Consider the following 22,290-nt stretch of genomic DNA (forward strand, 5'->3'; position numbering starts at 1 on the left):
GGGGTGGGGGCCGAGGGCGGGTGCACCGACTGTCCATCACAGGCCACGCCCTCCCCATGCCCAACTCCCCCTACGGCTCCACCCACGAGGGGGCCGGGACCCAGGACGCCACGCGGAAAACTTGTCCACTCCCCTGGAGATTCTATTGGCTGGAGGGCCGTGGGAAGCTACTACCGGCAACCAATTGAGGTGCACAGTCGGCCCCGTGTGGGCGGGGGGAATGCCGCAAGGTTCCTCAGGAGCCAATAGAGAAGGGGAACGACGAAACGCTTCCTGAGTTCGAGGGTCGGCGGAAGATGGCGGCTGCTGAAAGGGGTTGGTGCTTGTGTGAGTTATTGAGGTGAGGAGCGTGTGGTGTAGGCTCGCAGGCGTTTTCGGTACTGAAGTGCTACGTGTCTGCCCAGTGCGACTCATGTGTGCGGGCAGGGGCTTTCCTTGTCATGAATTTAAGCTATTTTCTCAAGGCTAGTGTGCATTCCCTTTGGGGTCTTGGTGGATACACGAGAAGGTTGAGTTGAAGACCCGGTTTACCGCGTTTACTTTCACTGCCTCACTGCTCTCTGAGAGCTCGCTTTCCCTCTGCTTTAGCTGTTCCTTTCTCTTGTGTTCGCTCCAATTAGTCTGTCATAAATTATTCATATTAGTTCCTCATTTTCCTTTATGATTGACCCACGAATTCATTCTCCATTCTATCATGCTCTTTTTGGTGAAGAAACCGGATCTTCTGTTGTCTTAGTTTGCCCTTTACACTTACTTTTTAAAGTCTTGTGCTTAAATATGAATAAATACTTAATGACACATTTTAGTTATATTTAAGCAAATTCTAAGTGGGTAGTTTTGATGTACAAGTACGGTAGGATGTTTGATAAATTTCTTCATAGAACCTCTATGTGTATCTTTGAAACTAACAAATTGAAAACAAAAGAACTGGGTTAACTAGTGATTAATATGATTTTTTTCTGATTGTAAGTTGAATAGTTCGGTTTGAAAATCCTATCACATTTATTTTCCCACTTAAGTCATTTGAAGAAAATGTCATGGAAATCTTGGGATTCTGTGAGTCAGCAACATTTTAAATTAAACAGCTTCTTGTCTTGTCCTGGGAAAGGAAAGCTAACTATTTAAGATAATATTGCTTTCATGAACTGATATATTCCAAACGTTAAGTGGCCAGTCTTACCACTTCTGTCAAACTTTTGTCCATTCTTCGCAGCAGTGATTCTTAAATTGTGGTTCATTGTGGTTCATTGTGGTTCGTAGACACCTGAGACCTAAGGCCCTTTCAGCGACTCCTCTAGGTAAAAATTATTTTCATATAATGTTAAGATATAATGTTTAGAGGACACAGTTTTTGTTTTGTTGACATTTGCACTGGTAGTGCACAAGTCTTGGAGGATAAAACCACTACTTAGCACAAATCAAGGCAGTGTTCTCAAACTGGACTAGCAGTCATTGTGTTTTTCACCTCCATACACTTGATAAAGCCAGTTTTTCTTTAAAATGTCCTTGATGAAGCGGTAAAAATTATTAATTTTGTTAAATCTAAACCCTTGAGTACATATCTTTATAATATTCTATATGACAAAATGGATTGAACACATAAAGCACTTCTCCATACCAGAGTAAAATAGTTGTCTTAAGGAAAACCTCTTGTATGACTGTCTACGTTGCAAGGTGAAGTAGACATTGTTTTTAGAGGACACAGTTCTTATTTGGAAGAACAACTGACAGACAAACCATGATTCTTTGACTCAGTATTTAGTAGGTATTTTCTGGAAAATGAAGGAATTGACTTTTGCCTCAAAGAAAACAAGTGACTGGGACTCATGGCAGTCCAGTGGTTAGGACTCCACACTTCCACTTTCTGGAAGTGTTCAGGGATCCCCCAAGCTGCATGGCAGCTAAGAAAACAAAAAAAAAATAACAGGTTCAGAAACATTTAGGGAAGCAGTGGTTTCAGGGTGGTGTAAACAGATCAGACATAGCACTCAGAATAGAATTCAGTTCAGTTCAGTCGCTCAGTCGTGTCCGACTCTTTGCGACCCCATGAACTGCAGCACGCCAGGCCTCCCTGTCCTTCACCAACTCCCGGAGTTCACTCAGACTCACGTCCATCGAGTCGGTGATGCCATCCAGCCATCTCATCCTCTGTCGTCCCTTTCTCCTCCTGCCCCCAATCCCTCCCAGCATCAGAGTCTTTACTAATGAGTCAACTCTTCTCATGAGGTGGCCAAGTACTGGAGTTTCAGCTTTAGCATCATTCCTTCCAAAGAATAGAATTGGAGACATCTAAATTTCCTCTTCCCTCAAAAATTGTTCTACTTGAGGTGAAGTGAGAGAAGAAAAATGATTTAGTATCTCACCAAACTTTGAACTGTGGAATATTCACCATTCGGAAGACATATTTCTTTGGATTACATGTTATCATCTTGGAGTCAGAAGCCATTCCCAGTCATATCTTGTTTAGGTTAATAATTAAATTTATTTTAATCCTTTAATCCTTTAATAATTAGGAGAAAGGTGAATCAACATTGATTTTTACTGCTGATTAAAAAAAAAAAAGTACATTGACTTGCCAGTATGCTGTGGAATTAAAGGGGACTTGCACTTTTGACATTAGATATTCTGTAGCATTAGAATTTTAATAGCTGAGTATTTTGTTAGACTCACAAGCTATAAAACTTTGCGGCATATGGTCCCATCACTTCATGGGAAATAGATGGGGAAACAGTGGAAACAGTGTCAGACTTTATTTTTTGGGGCTCCAAAATCACTGCAGACGGTGACTGCAGCCATGAAATTAAAAGACACTTACTCCTTGGAAGGAAAGTTATGACCAACCTGGATAGCCTATTCAAAAGCAGAGACATTACTTTGCCAACAAAGGTTCATCTAGTCAAGGCTATGGTTTTTCCAGTGGTCATGTATGGATGTGAGAGTTGGACTGTGAAGAAAGCTGAGCACCGAAGAATTGATGCTTTTGAACTGTGGTGTTGGAGAATTCTCTTGAGAGTCCCTTGGACTGCAAGGAGAGCCAACCAGTCCATTCTGAAGGAGATCAGCCCTGGGATTTCTTTGGAGGGAATGATGCTGAAGCTGAAACTCCAGTACTGTGGCCACCTCATGCAAAGAGTTGACTCATTGGAAAAGACCCTGATGCTGGGAGGGATTGGGGGCAGGAGGAGAAGGGGACGACAGAGGATGAGATGGCTGGATGGCATCACTGACTTGATGGGCTTTAGTCTGGGTGAACTCCGGGAGTTGGTGATGGACAGGGAGGCCTGGCGTGCTGTGATTCATGGGGTCGCAAAGAGTCGAACACAACTGAGCGACTGAACTGAACTGAACTAATATATAAAACAGTTATGTGAAACTAGACTTCAATTTGTAGTCTCTCATTTTTTCCTATTATTTCTTGATTTATTTATTTTTAATTGAAGGATAGTTGCTTTACAATGTTGTATTGGTTTCTGCCATACATGAATCAGCCATCCGTATACATACGTCCTCTCCCACTTGAACTTCCCTTCCACATCCCACCCCATCGCACCCCCTAGGTTGAGCATCAGGTTGAGCTCCCTGCATCATACAGCAAATTCCCATTGGCTGTCTATTTTACATAGGTAACATATATGTTTCACTGCTGCTGCTGCTGCTAAGTCACGTCAGTTGTGTCCGACTCTGTGCAACCCCATAGACGGCAGCCCACCAGGCTCCCCCATCTCTGGGATTCTCCAGGCAAGAACACTGGAGTGGGTTGCCATTTCCGTCTCCAATATATGTTTCACTGCTCTCTCAATTCTTCCCACTCTCTCCTTCCTGTGCTGTGTCCACAAGTCTGTTCTGTATGTCTTTGTCTCTATTGCTGCCCTGCAAATAGGTTCATCAGGACCATTTTTTAATGACATGATATCCATTTTCACCATTCCCCTCTCGTTTCAGGTTTTTTTATTCATTATTCTTCCCCGGGCTATTTGTATGTGGAACTTTGTGTGTGTGTTTACTTATTATCCTTTGGGGAATCCGACTGCTGCTACAGAGAAAGAAAAAGTCAGCGTCATCTAGCAAAACTGGGAAAAATCAAACGGTGATTGCATTTTTCCATCCGTACTGCAATGCTGGCGGAGGAGGAGAAAGAGTGTTATGGTGTGCCTTAAGGGCTCTACAGAAAAAGTAGGTATGCATCTTTCTTAGCTAATTTGGTATATTATTACTGGTTTTTAAAAAATTATTAATTGTTTTTAAAAAATCATTACCCAGAATGTGTCTTTTCTAGTACTTATTGCTAGCCAGGGATTCCTTTTTTAAACTGTTCTTTAGCAAGGAAACACTTCTTTCATATGCCGACCTATCTTATAAGATCCTATTTAAGGGCTTCCCTGGTGGTCTAGAGGTTGAGAATCTGCCGGCCAGTGCAGGGGTCACAGGTTCAACCCGTGGTCTGGGAAGCTCTCACATGCTGCGGAGCGACTAAGCCCTGTGTGCCACGACTTACTGAGCCAGTGCTCTAGAGCCCCACGCCACAAGCGCTGAAGCCCACGCGCCGACAGCCTGTGCTCCCCAGCAGGAGAAGCCGCTGCTGTAAGCAGCCCACCCACCACAAGGAAGAACAGCGCCCTCAGCTAGCCACAACTGGAGGGAGCCCGTGTGCAGCAATTAAGACCCAGTGCAACCAAAAATAAACGAATAAATAAATCGTTTTTTAATATCCCATTGAAGTTTATCTTTACCATTGATATGATAAAGAAACAGAAAGTATCTGCACTTTTATGGCGTAGTTTAGTGGGGATAACTGGTCACCTTGGGAGAGTATGTGGAGGAGATTGAATAATAAAAGGAAATTGACCAAATACTATGAAGTGTTTAATACTTTAAATCTGAATACTTTTAGTCAGTGGTGATACACAGCAAATATTCTCTATGAAAGCATCTATTCTGATTTTCATACCATTACCAGTTGGATAGTCTTAAGTAAAGTACCATGTTATTTAATAGAAGGAATTTGGTTTTACACATCTTTTAATGTTTTAGGCTTCCTTGTCCCCACTCCAGTCCCACAAGAAAAAACATAGCAAAACACAGGTTCCATTATCGTTTCATCATACAAGGAAGACTGTTATCTATCCATGGTGACCCTACTTCCTGGCACACGCCCTTCATTCAGTTTCAAAGTCCTCATGAGTAATGCCCTCGGCTCTCTGTTTCTCCACGCTAAGCCCCATCTTGGCTTCTCGCCACCATTTCTGTGTGTCCTCTGTCATCTCCCATAACTCCCTAAATGCAGAGAATTTTCTTAAATCCTGTATTAATTCCCACCTCCTTGAAGCCTTCCCTGCTCTGGCGCATGCTCTTCTTTCCTTCTCAGGACAGTGTGCATTAGCCTTTTCTCTGGATTACTGAACTCGTGAGAGCAGTGGTCCAGCGTCATGAGATTTGTACGTGTACTCCCCAGCGACCCCTATTACTCCTCCAACTCACTAACACACAAACCAAAAAACTCCGAATAATGAGTACGACATGGAAGATACTTTTGCATCTTTCTCTTGCCACTTTTTGTCTCTCATCCCTCCCCAGCCCCCTCACACATACTTTGCTCCAGCCTACTGAACTCAGGGCACATACCTTTATAAGATTCCTTGCCTTTTCATCTAGTGTTCCTGTTTTTCCTGAAACAACCTGTTTCTCCTTGGTTAATTCCTACAAATCTTTCCTGACTCGACACGAGATCCAGGACACTGGATTTTCATTCAGTCTCCCCATTCTCTGTATGACTCAGAATAATTGTAAACACAACCACAGTGTGGCCAAAGTGATAAAATCACAAGAAGGTATTTTTCTATATTTTCATTATATATAATTGTGATGCAGGCTCAAGGCCCAGCTTTTAAAACCTTTGTGCATTTCTCAGATTAAAACCCTGAGTAAATGTTGCGTGGCGGCCTGGATGGGAGCAGAGTTTGGGGGAGAATGCTGAGTCCCTTCACTGTCCACTTGAAACTGTCACAGCATTGTTAATTAGCTATACCCAAGTACAAAATAAAAAGTTAAAGAAATGATGAGACCAAAAAAAAAAATCCCTGAGTAATGCTTTAGCATTTATGATCCTATCTAAAGATACCTTTGTGCTGTGCAGTGCCCAGTTGCTCAGTCCTGTCTGACTTTGCAGCCTCATGGACTATAGGCTCTTCTGTCAATGGGGATTCTCTAGGCAAGAATACTGCAGTGGGTTGCCATGCCCTCCTCAAAGATACTTTTAGTGAATGTTAACTACCTTTCGTGAATGTTAACTCTTGTTTATGAATATTTTATTAATATTTCATTACCGGCTCAGTGGTAAAGAATCCTCTTGACAATGCAGGAGATGTGGGTTCGATTCCTGGTTCAGGAAGATCCCCTGGAGAAGGAAATGGCAACCTACTCCAGTATTCTTGCTTGGAAAATTTCATGGACGGGGGAGCCTGGCAGGCTATAGTCCTTGAGGTCGTAAAGAGTTGAACGTGACTGAGCACAGGCTAAATCACCATTTTAATACTGAGAAAGTTGTCAAAATAACATTTTTGAACATTTCTTAAGAATGAAAATGCCTCATTCATAAATCAGCTATTTTGTTGATGTCTGCTATATGCAAAACTCTTAGTAGAGGGAATAGCAAAGAACTAGAAGTTTCCTTTGGAAGACTTACGTTTTAATTATAGGGCAGTGAAAGACCCAGGTAGAGTGGAGTCATAAATTCAGTGGAAAACATTTTTTTTAGTCTGAAAATAAGATTCTTTACAATCATGAGAAAAATGATGATCTACAATGCTTTGCTTGTTTGCACCTAAACTACTGAAATTCTTACCTTATTTTAGGTATCCAGAAGCACTTTATGTTGTTTATACTGGCGATGCCGACGTCAGTGGCCAACAGATACTGGAAGGCGCGTTCAGAAGATTTAACATCAGGTTAACTCGCCCAGTGAAGTTTGTTTTCTTAAGGAAGCGCTACCTTGTGGAAGATTCACTCTATCCTCATTTCACACTGCTGGGCCAAAGTCTGGGATCCATTTTTCTGGGCTGGGAAGCTCTGATGCAGTGTGTTCCCGATGTTTACATTGATTCAATGGGCTACGCTTTCACACTTCCTCTGTTTAAGTATCTAGGTGGTTGCCGAGTTGGAAGCTACGTTCATTACCCCACCATCAGCACTGACATGCTCTCCGTCGTGAAGAATCAGAATGTGGGATTTAACAACGCAGCCTTCATTACCAGGAATCCTTTTCTCAGCAAAGTAAAGCTCATCTACTACTATTTATTTGCTTTTATGTATGGGCTTGTTGGTTCTTGCAGTGACATCGTCATGGTCAATTCTTCTTGGACACTGAACCATATTCTCTCACTGTGGAAGGTTGGGAACTGCACTAATATTGTTTATCCACCTTGTGATGTGCAAACATTCTTGGATCTTCCCTTACATGAAGAGAAGGCAACCTCAGAACACTTACTGGTTTCGATTGGCCAGTTCAGGCCTGAAAAGAACCATCCTTTGCAGATCAGAGCCTTTGCTAAATTGTTGAATAAGAAGGAGAGTGAATCTCTTCCTCCACTTAAACTTGTGCTCATTGGAGGTTGTCGTAACCAAGATGATGAACTCAGGGTAAACCAACTGAGAAGGCTTGCTGAGGACCTCGGAGTTCAAGAAGATGTGGAATTTAAAATAAACATTCCGTTTGATGAGTTAAAGAATTACTTGTCTGAAGCAACAGTTGGTCTGCATACCATGTGGAACGAGCATTTTGGGATTGGTGAGTTTGTGCTCTAAACAATTTGTGGTGGTGCAATGAGATAACACATTTTCGGTGGTTTTGAAAAAATAATAGTACTCTGATTTCATCCAGTCCTCAGTCTCTTCCCGGAGTCCACCAAGTTTGTTTTCCTCATTTGAGACCCTGTAAAACATATTCCCTGGTGGCTCAGATGTTAAAGAATCTGCCCACATTGCGGGAGACCTGGGTTTGATCCCTGGGTCAGAAAGATCTGGAGAAGGGCATGGCAGCCCACTCCAGTATTCTTGCCCGGAGAATTCCTTGGACAGAGGAGCCTGGCAGGCTACAGTCCATGCGGTCACAAAGAGTCAGACGTGACTGAGCAACTAACACAAAACATTTAACCAATGATAATATTTTTTGACCACTCACTGTATGGTGGTTACTTTCAAAGTCTGTACAAGTATTATCTGATTTAATCCTCTCTAGAACTTTACTGGATAGGTATTATGGTTATTTCCATCTTATCAACGACACAGAGAGGGTTTAGAACTTGCCCAGTCCCACAGTAAGAGAAGAGGGCAGATTCTAATCCAGACAGCGCCTGCTCTTAACTCCCGCATTTCTCTCCACACTTCACCCTGTCTTTGTGCTGGTTCAGATCCCTGGACCTTATCCTAGCCCCCCACCCAAGGCCCACATCAGGATCCCTGGGTGGGCGCAGGTGGAGATTTAGTAAAGCCCCTCAGGTGATCCTGTTGTGCCCCAGGAGCTGAGAACCCCCGTCCCCAGGTGGGCTCTTCCCAGTCACTTTGGATTCTTTTGTTGATTCTGATGGTTCTTTTATTCTTTCGGTTCTTTTATTCTTTGATGCTATCATTGGAATGGCCTCAGGTGTTGGGTTTGGACAGCCGTGTGATGGGTGGAGACTTTCATCCAGAGAGGCAGCTGAGAGCAGAGGCCGGTGAGGCGCTGAGTCTCCAGCACGTGGAGTGGGAGTTGGCTGTGGGGCGTGTGAGTGTGTGTCCGGCAGCTGTAGCCTATGTGAGTCTGAAGGAAGGAGAGGGGCCTGACCTGGGAACGCAGAGTGAGGAGCTGTGCAGTGAGTGACTGCAGCCCTGTGGCCGTGGCCAGGATGGCATAGGAGAGTCTGGAGAGCGAGAGGCTGCCCGTAGTGTAACAGCGACAGGTCACAAGTTGGCAGAAGAGCAGCCAGTGAAGGAGAAGGGGGGAAAGCCAGGCAGAGCAGTCGTGGAAACCACGGGAGGAGAGGGTTGAGGGGAGAAGGAGAACAGCGAAGGGTTCAGTGCTGCTGAGATGCTGGGCGAGATGAAGACATGGTGGGCTTCACCATGGGTGAGAGCGGTGTCAGCGCAGCAGTGGGCAGAGGCCCGGGGGCGGTGAGGGAGCCCTGAGTGCTGGCGAGCTCAGACCACGCTGGCCCCGAGCTGTCTGCAAAACAGAGACGGAAGGAGAGACAGTGCCAGGGAAGGACGTGTGACCTGGAGACAGGGTGGGTGTGTGTGCACTCGCTCACAGGGGACTGCTTTTAGGAGTTTGAACTAGCTTAAGTGCTGATAGGAAGGGCCAGTAGAGAGGGAGCAGTGGAAGTTTTTGGAGAGAGTAAAACTGATTAGGTCAAAGTCTCTAAGACAGAGGAATGGTACCCAGCCTTGAACAGAGAATGGTGTAATTCATATTTTTCAAATAAGAGTTCAAATCAAAGCATTAGCAGAAGATTCTGTTCTGTAGAGATTCACCAGTGTTGAAGAGAGTTGTGATGGTTCCATTTCTCCTGTGTGGCTGGGATGATAGCAGCTCTGTATCCTCCTTTGGAGAAGTAAGAAAGCAGTCACCTCAACCATTTGCTGAAGGGCTTAGTTCTCTCTAGAAACGGGTAAGAAAGGCAGGCCAGGTTTATGTCCTCAGCTATATCATTGGCAGAGACTAACCAAAACTTTGATGTAGTTCAGCGCTGCTTTTGGGCCCAAGCAGTAACATAAACACCAGCCTTACTTAGAATGTGTCACTCAGATGGCTTACTTTTTTCCTTTTTTTCTCCTAGTGCTGTAATTTGAACTCTTAACATACTGGGTTTTTGGTTTTTTTTATCTTTTTTTACCCCTTTTATCTTTTAATATCTATTATCTACCATCCTGCTAATAACGTTCTCCTGTCTTCTTTGTTTTATTATCTGCAGTAGTTTTTTTTTTTTTAGACAATTCTTGTGTCTACTTGTCGGTTTTAATAAAGAACAAAGCAGCATTATTGTGAAGCCTTGAAAACTGAAAAACTTACATTTTATTTTGCACCAGAGAAGTTAAATGAGTAAATTTGGAAAAACACAGACATTTACTTAAATTGCTCGAGTCTTTTGAAATTGTAAAGGATTCTGCTCGTCCTTGTTCTTATGAGCACATTTAGAGACTTAAAAGACTTGATTTCTGTTCCTCAGGAATTGTTGAGTGTATGGCAGCTGGCATGATTGTCCTCGCACACAATTCGGGGGGCCCGAAGCTCGACATCGTCGTTCCTCACCACGGCGAGAGGACTGGGTTCCTGGCTGAAAGTGAAGAGGGCTATGCTGAGACTATGGCCCATATTCTTTCCATGTCTGCAGAACAGAGGCTCCAAATCAGAAACAGTGCCCGTGCATCCGTAAGCAGATTCTCCGATCAGGAGTTTGAAGTGACATTCCTATCATCTATGGAACGATTATTCCCAAAATGCCACACCTGTACAAATTAAAGATGTTTTGTATAAACATCTTTGTATGATAATATTTTTCTCTTCATATGTTAATATGAACATCTCTTCATATGTTAATATTTTTCTAAACTCATTCCTTGTTGTGATAAAAGACCCTGATGCTGGGAAAGATTGAATGCAGGAGGAGAAGGGGATGACAGAGGATGAGATGGTTGGATGGCATCACTGACTCAATGGTCATGAGTTTGAGTAAACTCTGGGAGTTAGTGATGGACAGGGAGGCCTGGCGTGCTGCAGTCCATGGGGTTGCAAAGAGTCAGACATGACTGAGCGACTGAACTGAACTGATCCTTACGCAAGGCCCTTGCTTATCCATAAGCAAGGCCCTCAGCAGTATGTACATATAGCCAAGGTTTTTATTTCAATGGAAAAAGGCAAAGTTACCTAAATGGGAAAGGTAACCTTATATAGTTTAAATGTAAAAATTTTAGATTAGGGTTTGGGCTCAAATTCTAAAAGAAAAGAAACAATTTTAATTTTGGTATAATTCATTATTTTAAACATTCTATTTGTCAGGTTACTTTAGAAACCAGGAAAGAGAATTTCCCTTTAGAAAAAACAGAAATGTTGAAAAAAAAAAAATGGATGACTAATAATTGATTAGTACTTTAGAATTGTTCTGATATGTTGGGAACACAAAAAAATTCTGGTACATTTAAATTCAAACAATATTGTGGATAAACTTTTTGAATACCTCTAATGATCCTCTTAAAAGAACAGAAACTTTCAGCAGGCTTAATAATGTTCTAAAAGCAGATAGTCAAAAGACAGGCTGACTGGTTGCTCTGTGGCTGTGCCTGGGCGTGTAAGTAGCCCTGTCCATCACTAGGTACTTGTGAAAATAATTTTCTCTTTAGTGCTGTCGGTGTGTTTTTACAGCCCTCTCATTATCCCTTACCATTTTCACATCCCAGAGGCTAGAAGTCAGCTTTTTAAAGTCACTTAAGAGGTCTGAGTCAGAACATCTCGATAAGTTGTTTTTCAGATGGTGATGATGTAAGATGGGGAACCACCCCCACGGTCTCTGTAATCAGCATCATGCATTGTAGGGTGACGAGGTGGCAGTTTGCATAGAGCACTGGACTAGCAGGAAGAGTAGCTGGACCTGACCTCAGCTTCATCATCTACAAACATCTGACCTTTGGTCTCAAAAGCTGCTCCCTAATTTTTCTGAGTCTCAGCTTCTTTCCCTGTAACCTGGAGATGTATTGGCTGTCCTCCTGCCTTTCATAATTGTAATGAAAACACAAAACACAGAAGGTATGTGAAAGTACTTTAAAAATTACAAAGTTACTTTAATTAAAGGTAACAATATGTGGTAAATGTCTTCTGTACTCCTATCTTTATCAGTGCATTATGACCCTAGGTAAATTCTTGTTACTAAGCCAGTAACTAGGAATCAGTATAATTTAACAGGACTTCTATCCTGAATAACTGATAACTAGCATGGAAAAATGAAGATATGTGTGTGCAGATATGGTTATTGAGAGCTACAACTTTCAGCATTTGCCCCACACACAGTCAGTTCCTTCTGGTTCAGTGAATTGACCTCCTTCACAGTCTGACACATCTTTGTCTTAGGGGCATGTGAAAGAGGTAAACTTTTTGTTTCCAGTCGCCTCTTGTCCATTCTCAGAACCAGCCAGCTTTGTTATCTCCTTCCAGTTACATCGTTGATGTGTTGTCTGCTGGCCATCTTCTGTCATCAGACCAAAAAGCACCAAAACAGCCCAGGGATGGTGACGTACCAGAGTGGCCTTGTGCTGGAACTGGAGATGGAAGGAGCCCTACAAATTCCCTAGTCACATTTCTCTTATTTTCAAATTTACACACAGGAACAAGGTGAAGAACTTCAGTTCCGTCCGCATCCCAGAGCTGGTTAATGACAAAATCAGGATTACCACTTGGATGTAAAAAGCTCAGTGCTTTTTCTTCCCTTATAGTTCTTCTTTGAGATAACATCCATGACCATTGCCCACTCAGCCTACCCATCTACCCAAGGAAAATCATGGGACTAAAGAGAAAATGGACAGAGCAAAAGTAGAGGATGTAATAAAGGAAGAAATTTCACAAAATATTATTTAAACTCATTTCTTCAAAATGATTTTCATTTATCACAAACATATCACTGAAACTATAATGTGCATATGTTAGTAGGTTCTCTTTCAGTGTTCCTAGCACAGTATTAAACATTTGTTTCTGAATACCTGATATGAAGAAGGACACAGCAGTGTATCAGCTACTGTCTGTGTGGGGAAACTGAGTGACTTTTAATTCCTATAAGATGTTGCTTTTCAGTGGTCCAAACATGCTGTTTTGAACCCACAGCACTGGTGATTCACATTTCATTTCTAGTTGTGCATAATAAACTAGATTTACATATTCTTTGTATAGTAATCTAGTTGTATCGTAAATATGATATGGATTTAATAGATAAAAAATCTATCTGTATCTAAATATGATTGAAAGAAGTGGTTTTATTACTTTTCCCAGTATGGCGCCTTTATAGTCTCCCAGTTCACATAGTCTCCCACCCCTCACATAGTCTCTTAGTTGTGAATTCTTTATTACCTACTGAAATGGCAGCCCACTCCAGTATTCTTGGCTGAAGAATCCCATGGACAGAGAGGAACAGTCCATGGGGTTGCAAGAGTCAGACACAACTTAGCAAATAAACTACCACCACTATTTCCAAGTACCCATGCCAAGAATATTTTTTAAAGAAAAAAAGTTTTTAAAGGCAAAACAAAAACTATCTTTGTCTCATGTGCCCACAAGAAAAGTAGGTTGTCAGGTTTAATAGATTTTTTTAATGACTATTTCAGACCTGTAAAATACTGCAGAGCTTCATACACTTTAATAATTTCCAGGATAATTTCCAAAGTCATATTCTAGACAAAATTATGAGATAGGGGCCAGTGTGATGATCAGTGCTTTCAGAATATTTGTGTATTTAATTATACAAATGTACCTAGACTCCAGAACTATGATATGAATAAATAAGTGAAAGTGTGTCTGCTAAATCTGTCAATGGGTACAATGAAAAAGTTACTTTCCACACCACTGTATATGAAATACAGATAACTAATGAGAACCTACCGTATAGCACAGGGAACTCTACTCAGTACTCTACAATGACCTATATGGGAAAAAAATCTTAAAAAGAGTGGATTTGTGTATATGTATAGCTGATTGACTTTGCTGGACAGCAGAAACTAACACAACATTGTAAAGCAACTATAGTAAAAAAAAAAAAAAAAATTTAAGTTACATCCATTAAACCACAGCAAGAAGCTGTGCATATTTCTAGAGTCAAATTATGCCCCTATGATTTACCCTTCATCTCCACTCTTCTGCTGATTCTTACCCTCTTTCTTACCTTAATTACCCACCCTAATTAAGGCCGCCCTTGGCTTTAGAGAAGCATCAGTTCCAGTAGTCTACTGCTGTCTGCTCACTTGGATCACACATAACTATTACAAGACACTTAGAAGGGAAGTTAAGGGTTGATATACTTCTTGGTATCATTTAAAGAATGATCAAGTTGATAGATTCATACATAGTTACCGAGACACATGAATTTTCTAACGATTCTGAAGACATGCAGGTCTGATCAATAGTTCTTGGTTCGGCAATGTATCAATGTGCCATTTTAGTTTTACTTTCATTAAAGACCAGATATTACGGTCAGGAGTCTACCACTTAGCTATAACCACTCTGTTCTTCATAACAGCAGATACAATAAATCAGACTATCTACTAAGCTCCAGACATGTTCAACACTGGGATTGTTATAATTAATACAAAAAAAAGTTGAAGTCTAGGTTCCTGTCTCAAAGAGCTTACAGTCTTAGTAAGAAATTGTATTAGTTTTTTCAATTAAACATTTCTGGCACTGGGCTAACCACTATATATAAAAAAGACCATCATGAGAAATAAAGACCAGATATAGTCCCTGCCTTCCAGAAGTTTATACATTTGAAACTATTAGAAAATAATTCAGTGAGACACTATAATGATTATTTGGTACACAATTCCTCTCCTTGCTCAGTTACTTCCATCAGTGTCAACATCAGCTTCAAAAAAGCATCTTCAGTATACCCTAAGAAATGTCAGAAATCATGGTTTTATAAAATAACAGATTATTTTAAATGAATGAGTTTGTATATTAGTTTTCTATCACTAACAACAAATGACCACAAACTTAGTTAAAACAACAAAAAAAATGTATTATAGTTCCATTGGTCAGAAGTCTAAAATGGATTTCAGTTCAGTTCAGTCGCTCACTCGTGTCAGACTCTTTGTGACCCCATGAATTGCAGCACACCAGGTTTCCCTGTTCATCACCAACTCCTGGAGTTCACTCAGACTCACGTCCATTGAGTTGGTGATGCCATCCAGCCATCTCATCCTCTGTTGTCCCCTTCTCCTCCTGCCCCCAATCCCTCCCAGCATCAGTCTTTTCCAAGGAGTCAACTCTTCCCATGAGGTGGCCAAAGTACTGGAGTTTGAGCTTTAGCATCATTCCTTCCAAAGCACACCCAGGGCTGATCTCCTTTAGAATGGACTGGTTGGATCTCCTTGCAGTCCAAGGGCCTCGCAAGAGTCTTCTCCAACACCACAGTTCAAAATTTAATGAGGCTAAAATCAAGGTGTTGGTAAGGCTGCATTCCTTTGGCAGGCTTTTGGGGTGAAAGCTTTTCCAGCGTCTAGAGAGAGGCTGCCTGCATTCCTTGGCTTGAGGCCCCTTCCTCCATCTTCAAAGCTGTCAGGATTGAGCTGAACCCCCTCAGCTGCCACCTCTCTGGTTCGCTTTCTCTTCCATCTTCAGAGACTCTTGTGCTGACACTGAGCCCATCTGAATAATCCAAGATAACCTCCCTATTTAAGGTTAGCTGGTTAGGAATCTTAATTCCACCTGCAATGTTAATTCCCCTTTGCCAGGTAAAAATATATTCACATCTTTGGGTGTGCTTGGGGTGGGGGGAGTCACGTTACTATGCCGACCACATACATAATCTGAAAGATTTCTTAATAGAAATGTTAAAGTAAAAATAAGAATTTCTACATTCAAAAGTTAGTCCCACTGTCTAAATTGAGAGAAAAACTAATAAAGCCTTGGGATTACTGGAAAACCCTTACAATAAATGAATATTTATGACTTGTTCCCAAAGAAATACTATAACACATACAAACATCATTTAAGAAAAAGTTCAGCAATCACAGTTGAATATTTTGACTGTTGGTTGATGCTCCTTGATCTTCATCACCAATACACATTTTGTCATCAGATGGAATAAAAATACTCTCCAAACCTTCATTTAATTCTGAATATTTCTGCATGCCTATCCCCTCTGTTTCTTCTAAGTTTCCAGCATCTTTAGAAGAACTAGAAACCTCTTCTCTTTTTTCTGCCTCATTGAAAGTAGCCAGTTTTTCCAGAGATTCTACTACTTCATTTCTCAATTCATCTTCAGATTCTTCAAAATTTCTGAAATAATAAAACAGTAAAAATACACTTTGTGGTATCAAAACACTGATGAAGATGTGAAAATGTGTCCCTTCTTAAGCCCCACTCCCCAACTGAGCAATATTAAAGTTGCTTTTTCACCCAGGTAATAAATTATTTATCAGTCTGGTTTTTCTTAGGATGATTAACATCCAGTGTTGGGAGAATCAATATTTTGTTAAGCTGGAACTGTGTTCTACAACCTTTATGATATTTATTAATATCTATTAAACTCTTAACGTTTAAAAGAAGAGGCAGGAAGAGAAAAAAGATAACGAAATGTCTGCCATATATTGAGCACTTCCTATATGCCAGTCACTGCCCTAAAGCACTTCACATGTACTGTGTCTCTAATAATAATACTTGAGGTAGACATTATCATCATCAATTTACAAAGAAGCTGGGCTCAAAGAGATTTTGAAAAAGTGCCCAGGGTCTCACAGCTACTACCCAGAGACCCACCCTTTCTGAAAGGGTAGAAATTGGACACGACTGAGCAACTCACACGCGCGCACACACACACACTGGTCTCAGCTGGGTCTTTGAGGCCATCTTTGATGCCTCGACAGCAGCATTTTAACTTTTTACCATTTTTACTATATTCTGTGCTTTGTAGGCCTCTGTGAATGATCTACTTACGTATCATCGTCATCAGATCTTGGATCTGGTTGTTCTGCATCTATTTCAATGTCAGAGGCCACTTCCACCTTCCCCTTATCTTCTTTCAGTGGTCCCACTGTTAAATAAATGACAGAGATTAAAGCATCCCAGGCTGTACACCTCATGAGGGGCATGCACGTAGAGTTCTATATTGAAATCAGCCACAATGGTAAAACCTTTGAATAATTCCATTAAAGCAGAGAATAAGATAACAATGGACAGCAACTATTCCACGTTGTACTGAAAGTAGTAGGCAACACAACAAGAGAAGAAAAAGGAAGTGAAAGGAATAATGATCAGAGATGAAGACACAAACTAACCCCACTTTCAGGGTAGAAGCTTTGATTGTATAGAAAATTTAAGGAGATCTTGTAAAAATGTAAGACTTGCCAACATTATTTGTGCTCAATCATGTCTGATTCTTTGCAGCCCCATGGACTGTAGCCCATCAAGGTCCTCTGCCCACAAAATTTTTCAGGGAAGAATACTGGAGTGGGTTCCCATTGCCTGCTCCAGGGCATCTCTCCAACCCAGGGATCAAACCCCTGTCTACTGCATCTCCTGCATGGGCAGGCAGATTCTTCACCACGAGCGCCACCTGGGAAGCCTGCTAACATTATTGGACCACCTTCACTGTTTTTTTGTTTTGTTTTGTTTTACTTTACAATATTGTATTGGTTTTGCCATACATCAACATGAATCCGCCACAGGTATACACGTGTTCCCCATCCTGAACCCCCCTCCCTCCTCCCTCCCCATACCATCCCTCTGGTTCATCCCACTGCACCAGCCCCAAGCATCCTGTATCCTGCTCGAACCTGGACTGGCGATTCGTTTCATATATGATATTATACATGTTTCAATGCCATTCTCCCAAATCATCCCACCCTCGCCCTCTCCCACAGAGTCCAAAAGACTGTTCTGTACATCTGTGTTTCTTTTGGTGTCTCACTTACAGGGTTGTTGTTACCATCTTTCTGAATTCCATATATATGCATTAGTATACTGTATTGGTGTTTTTCTTTCTGGCTTACTTCACTCTGTATAATAGGTTCCAGTTTCATCCACCTCATTAGAACTGATTCAAATGTATTCTTTTTAATGGCTGAGTAATACTCCTTTGTGTATATGTACCACAGCTTTCTTATCCATTCAAATGCTGATGGACATCTAGGTTGCTTCCATGTCCTGGCTATTATAAACAGTGCTGCGATGAACAGTGGGGTACACGTGTCTCTCTAAATTCTGGTTTCCTCAGTGTGTATGCCCAGCAGTGGGATTGCTGGGTCATAAGGCAGGTCTATTTCCAGTTTTTTAAGGAATCTCCACACTGTTCTCCATAGTGGCTGTACTAGTTTGCATTCCCACCAACAGTGTAAGAGGGTTCCCTTTTCTCCACACCCTCTCCAGCATTTATTGCTTGTAGACTTTTGGATCACAGCCATTCTGACTGGCGTGAAATGGTACCTCATTGTGGTTTTGATTTGCATTTCTCTGATAATGAGTGATGTTGAGCATCTTTTCATGTGTATGTTAGCCATCTGTATGTTTTCTTTGGAGAAATGTCTATTTAGTTCTTTGGCCCATTTTTTGATTGGGTCGTTTATTTTTCTGGAATTGAGCTACAGGAGTTGCTTGTATATTTTTGAGATTAGTTGTATACACAGTATTCAGCTTATTGTTAGAGTAAATCACTGATGTCTGCAGGGAAAACCCAAAGCACATACCCACAACTTTATCTTTTTTTTGGTGAGGGTGGAGGTGAGGGGGTGAATTCATTGTTGTTATTTAAAGTGTACTTTTGTTCCTCTTGGGGAAAAGATCAGACTGAAGATAGTAAAATATTTCATTTCTTTACAGGAACAAGCATCCCCTCAACAGCTCTAAGATTTCAATGATTGTAAGGTACACTTATTTTATACACCAATAACAAAGAAAACATTCCCAATAAAATGGCACAATGTTTTCTTAGCCCTTAAAATTTATAAATATAAATTACTATAAGAACTCTTTTAGTCTTTCTTAAGCACACATCTGGAGAAGAGAATGGCAACCCACTCCAGTATTCTTGCCTGGAGAATCCCATGCACAGAGGAGCCTGGCAGGCTATACAGGCTATAGTCCTTGGGGGCGACAAAGAGTCGGACATGAGTGAGCAACTAACACTATACTGCTACTATATAAGCACACATTTTTAATCTTATGTCACTCTGGTATATTCATAAAAATGAAAATACAAGGTGGAATTAAAAGCAGAGATATTTTTGTAAACTTTTACATGACAACCCATGTATACGCTCACAAGTTGAAATTTCACCACACAGTAATTAAATATTTACCTATTTTTAATGAACACAGTTCATCCCAAATCATGGCTCGTATCACTTCCAAAAGTGCATTAAATAAGTAGATTCATATATTCATATATATGAAGTAGATTCATATATCTCATTTATGAGTTAGTCTGGCTACTAAAACAGAGTATTCTTCTTGGTATGGGAATCTGATAGCTTTATTTTTACTTTCCTGTCTCAAGAAGGCAGTTTTAGGAGGCTCTTATTTTTGTTTAACAGGATAGAAGAAAGAATGAAAGGCTAACTACAGAAATGTAAATCAGCTGTTATCAAGATGTGCAACTATGATGTTACCAAGGCAACTGTGTAGCCTGAAAACTGACGCAAGAAAAACAGAGGTTACCTTCCCACCAAGGATGCCCTTGGAGTGGCTAAACTATACACAAAATTACTGACCTGAATTAATTATGCACATGTTAAAAAAAATGCTTATCCTCCTTAAAACAGTGTAGTTTTTACTAGTAAGATTCATTTAAAAGGATTTTATAAAGTCTTAACTATTTTAAATTTTCAAAATTAGGACATGGAGACATAGAGAACAGACTTGTGGTCCCAGTGGGGGAAGGCGAGGGAGAGATAAATTGAGAGCGAAGCACTGAAACATATATATTATCATATGTACAACAGCTAGTGGGAAGTTGCTGCTTAGCACAGGGAGCTCAACCTGGTGCTCGGGGTCAACCTAGACGGGTGGGATGGGTTGGGGGTTGGGAGGGAGGTTCAAGAAGGAGGGGATATATGTATCCTTTTATGTTGTGATAGGGCACAAATCAACACAACATTGTAAAGTAATTATCCTCCAATTAAAAACAAATTAAATAAATTAGGACTAATTAAACATGTATTTGATAATCTTTCACTTTTAAATGGAATTTAGAACAAGATGCATCAAAGTTTATTTTCAAGAAACTGGATGTTTAAGCTAAAGATATGACAGAGGATATATGAATCGCAGTTAAATGTATGACAACGAATCCTTAAATGACTTTATAAATTGTGTCTATTACACATGTAATCAAAGTTATTAGAATTTACACACGCAGACAGTCTTCATAAAGAGTCTACAGAACCGTAAGAATAATTTTTAATGTTGTAATTTCCTTATCCAGCTTGATAGCAATATGGCCATTGGCAAACCCATGCCTTTACATAAAGTGATAGTAAAAACTATGCTGTGACTGTATTCTCATTCACAGAGACATGGTCACCTACTACATTCTGGACATGATAGCAGGCACCACGGATAGAGAGTCGGAGTGGGGTGGTGATCAAGACAAAGCCCTCAGAAGCTTACAGCCTAGGGAGGAAGAAAGCTATTAAACAGAAAATTAGCATGAACTTGATTTTTATGATCAGAGAATTAGTGTCTTGTGGGATACGAAGCAGGGAACCCAAACTCAGATGAATACAAAGGAGACATGCCCCGATGTTTTCTCAAGCACTTAAACCAGTGGTTACCTAAGACTTCCCTGGTGGTCCAGTGGTTAAGACTCTGTGCTCCCAGTGCAGGGAACCCGGATCCAATCCCTGGTCAGGGAACTAGATCCTGCAAGATGGAACTAAAACCCAGCCAGACAAAAGAAAAAAAAAAAAGATTTTAAAATATTAAAAAAAATAAAACAGTGGTTGCCTGTCAGCGGTACACAGGCAGTAGTTTAGCTGAGGTCCAGGTTTGTCATAGAAATCAATAAAAATTCAAATAAAATCACTACTACATCTTCTTATGGCCTGAATTTACATAATAAATATAATAAGGAAAAGTATTTCATGCACTTAACCAATATTTGAGTGTGCATGAATTTCAGTGTGACACCGAATGAATGTGAAACTGTCAGAGGTAGCTAACAGAAAAGTCAGAGAGACAGTAGACAAATTTGAGGAGTTAGAGAAAGCTTAGTAGAATTTTTTGGATTAAAGGGAAGCATGTCAATCAAGTTACAGGCTCTTGAACTCATTCATCCAAATTATTAATTTATTAAGAATCTTCTATATTCCAGACACTTTTGCCAGCTCTGTTCTGGCAGTACAGGGAAAAGTATGGAGGGAAGGGTAACTGCTGATAAAACATTGCTACAGAAGTGAGCAGGAGTTCCATCAGAGAGGAATCTTAAGGGAGAACTACTTTGGCAAAGGGAGGAAGGCTTGCATTCTAAACAGAAGGAAGAATAGTTGAAGAGAAGTGCCAGGGGCTCTGACGTTCGTTGGGAGGGGCCATTTGGTCTTAAAGGTGCTTAGAGTCTGCAGAATCTGGGTTTTCTCTGGAGGGTGAGGGAGAATCTTTTGCAGGATTTAAAGCAGAGGAAAGACTTGGTCCTTTTTAGTGTCAATATCATCTGGCAGGGGTGCACTGTGCGTGTGCATGCTTAGTCACTCAGTTGTGATAGACTCTTTATGACCCCATGCATGAATCATAGTCCACCAGGCTCCTCTGTCCATGGTATTTTTTCAGGCAAGAAAACGAGTGAGTTGCCATTTCCTCCTCCAGGGGATCTTCTGACCCAGGGATACAACTCATGTCTCCTGTGTCTCTTGCACTGCAGGAGAATCCTTTACTGCTAAGTCACCAGGGAAATCCCAGGTGCAGAGGGATAGCTAAAGAAATATGACCAGAGATAGGAAGTCAAGCTTGCTACTGGGACAGGAAAGATGAGGTGAGGCCAACCACAGAGTTAGAGGCTGAAAGACCAGTGAGAAGTCCAGCCAGGGACTTCCCTGGTGGCCCAGTGGCTAAGCCTTCTGCGGTCCCAGTGCAGGTGGCCCAGATTTGATCCCAGCTCAGGGAACTAAATCCCACGTGCTGCAACTAAGAGCTTGCATGCTGCAGCTAAAGATCCTGCATGGCAAAATCAAGACCTGGTGCAGCCAAATAAAAAAACAAATATTAAAAGAAAAAGCACAGTTGGAGTGGGCGGGGGCACCTACACCCTTAACAGGTTACAAAATATCCACGCTTTGCTTTCAATGCCACCTGAGAGGCAAGTTCCTATCTTGCCTCCCACTTGTTGGATCAATTATTCATATGTGCCTAATGTAAAGCTGTCCATGCAAAAATACAGTAAGTTCATGAATAAATTCATGTGGCATGCAAGATCATATGAAGAGTTTTCTATGATTCTTTCAAAGAATCACAGGAGCAAATGTAAGAAGACAAATCATCACCACCAGCATGTCGCCATCAGTGTCCTGAAAGATGGGCACCTGCATCCTCCCTGGTCTGGGACCCCAGCCCTTGGCCTCCAGTCTAATCCAGGCCAG

The 22,290-nt window shown here is 41.2% G+C and overlaps 2 protein-coding genes and 1 long non-coding RNA gene across 5 annotated transcripts in view; 2 read left to right on the top strand and 1 right to left on the bottom strand.

Annotated features, from left to right (window-relative positions):
• The first annotated feature begins 182 nt into the window (after positions 1-182).
• On the top strand, positions 183-10,510 carry ALG11 (ALG11 alpha-1,2-mannosyltransferase). The gene is made up of 4 exons (XM_055542286.1): positions 183-340; positions 3,943-4,173; positions 6,852-7,783; positions 10,200-10,510. Exons 1-4 carry the CDS (start codon positions 297-299, stop codon positions 10,490-10,492), a joined length of 1,500 nt encoding a protein of 499 aa, XP_055398261.1. The 5' UTR covers positions 183-296; the 3' UTR covers positions 10,493-10,510.
• On the top strand, positions 355-3,736 carry LOC129624405 (uncharacterized). The gene is made up of 3 exons (XR_008700936.1): positions 355-377; positions 1,214-1,298; positions 3,624-3,736. It is a non-coding gene; the product is annotated as an uncharacterized LOC129624405 (long non-coding RNA).
• A 4,898-nt stretch (positions 10,511-15,408) lies between the features above and the next one.
• NEK5 (NIMA related kinase 5) overlaps positions 15,409-22,290 on the bottom strand; it is a 62,933-nt gene continuing 56,051 nt past the window's right edge. For all 3 annotated transcript variants that reach the window (XM_055542245.1, XM_055542244.1, XM_055542243.1), the window contains 2 exons: positions 16,661-16,757; positions 15,409-16,003 (listed from right to left, as the gene is read on the bottom strand). In XM_055542245.1, the coding sequence (XP_055398220.1) occupies positions 15,733-16,003; positions 16,661-16,757 (368 nt within the window). In that variant the 3' untranslated portion in view covers positions 15,409-15,732. The remainder of the gene's footprint in view (positions 16,004-16,660; positions 16,758-22,290) is intronic.

The sequence above is a fragment of the Bubalus kerabau genome, chromosome 12 (genome assembly GCF_029407905.1).
Source record: "Bubalus kerabau isolate K-KA32 ecotype Philippines breed swamp buffalo chromosome 12, PCC_UOA_SB_1v2, whole genome shotgun sequence".
Taxonomy (NCBI): Eukaryota; Metazoa; Chordata; class Mammalia; order Artiodactyla; family Bovidae; genus Bubalus; species Bubalus kerabau.

What these genes read in the sequence shown, in the direction of transcription:
- ALG11 (XM_055542286.1), top strand. Translation starts at nt 297, where the DNA reads ATGGCGGCTGCTGAAAGGGGTTGGTGCTTGTGTGAGTTATTGAG. An exon ending in TGCTTGTGTGAGTTATTGAG is followed by an intron (nt 341 to 3,942) that starts GTGAGGAGCGTG and finishes CTCTCGTTTCAG; the next exon opens with GTTTTTTTATTCATTATTCT. An exon ending in GAACGAGCATTTTGGGATTG is followed by an intron (nt 7,784 to 10,199) that starts GTGAGTTTGTGC and finishes TCTGTTCCTCAG; the next exon opens with GAATTGTTGAGTGTATGGCA.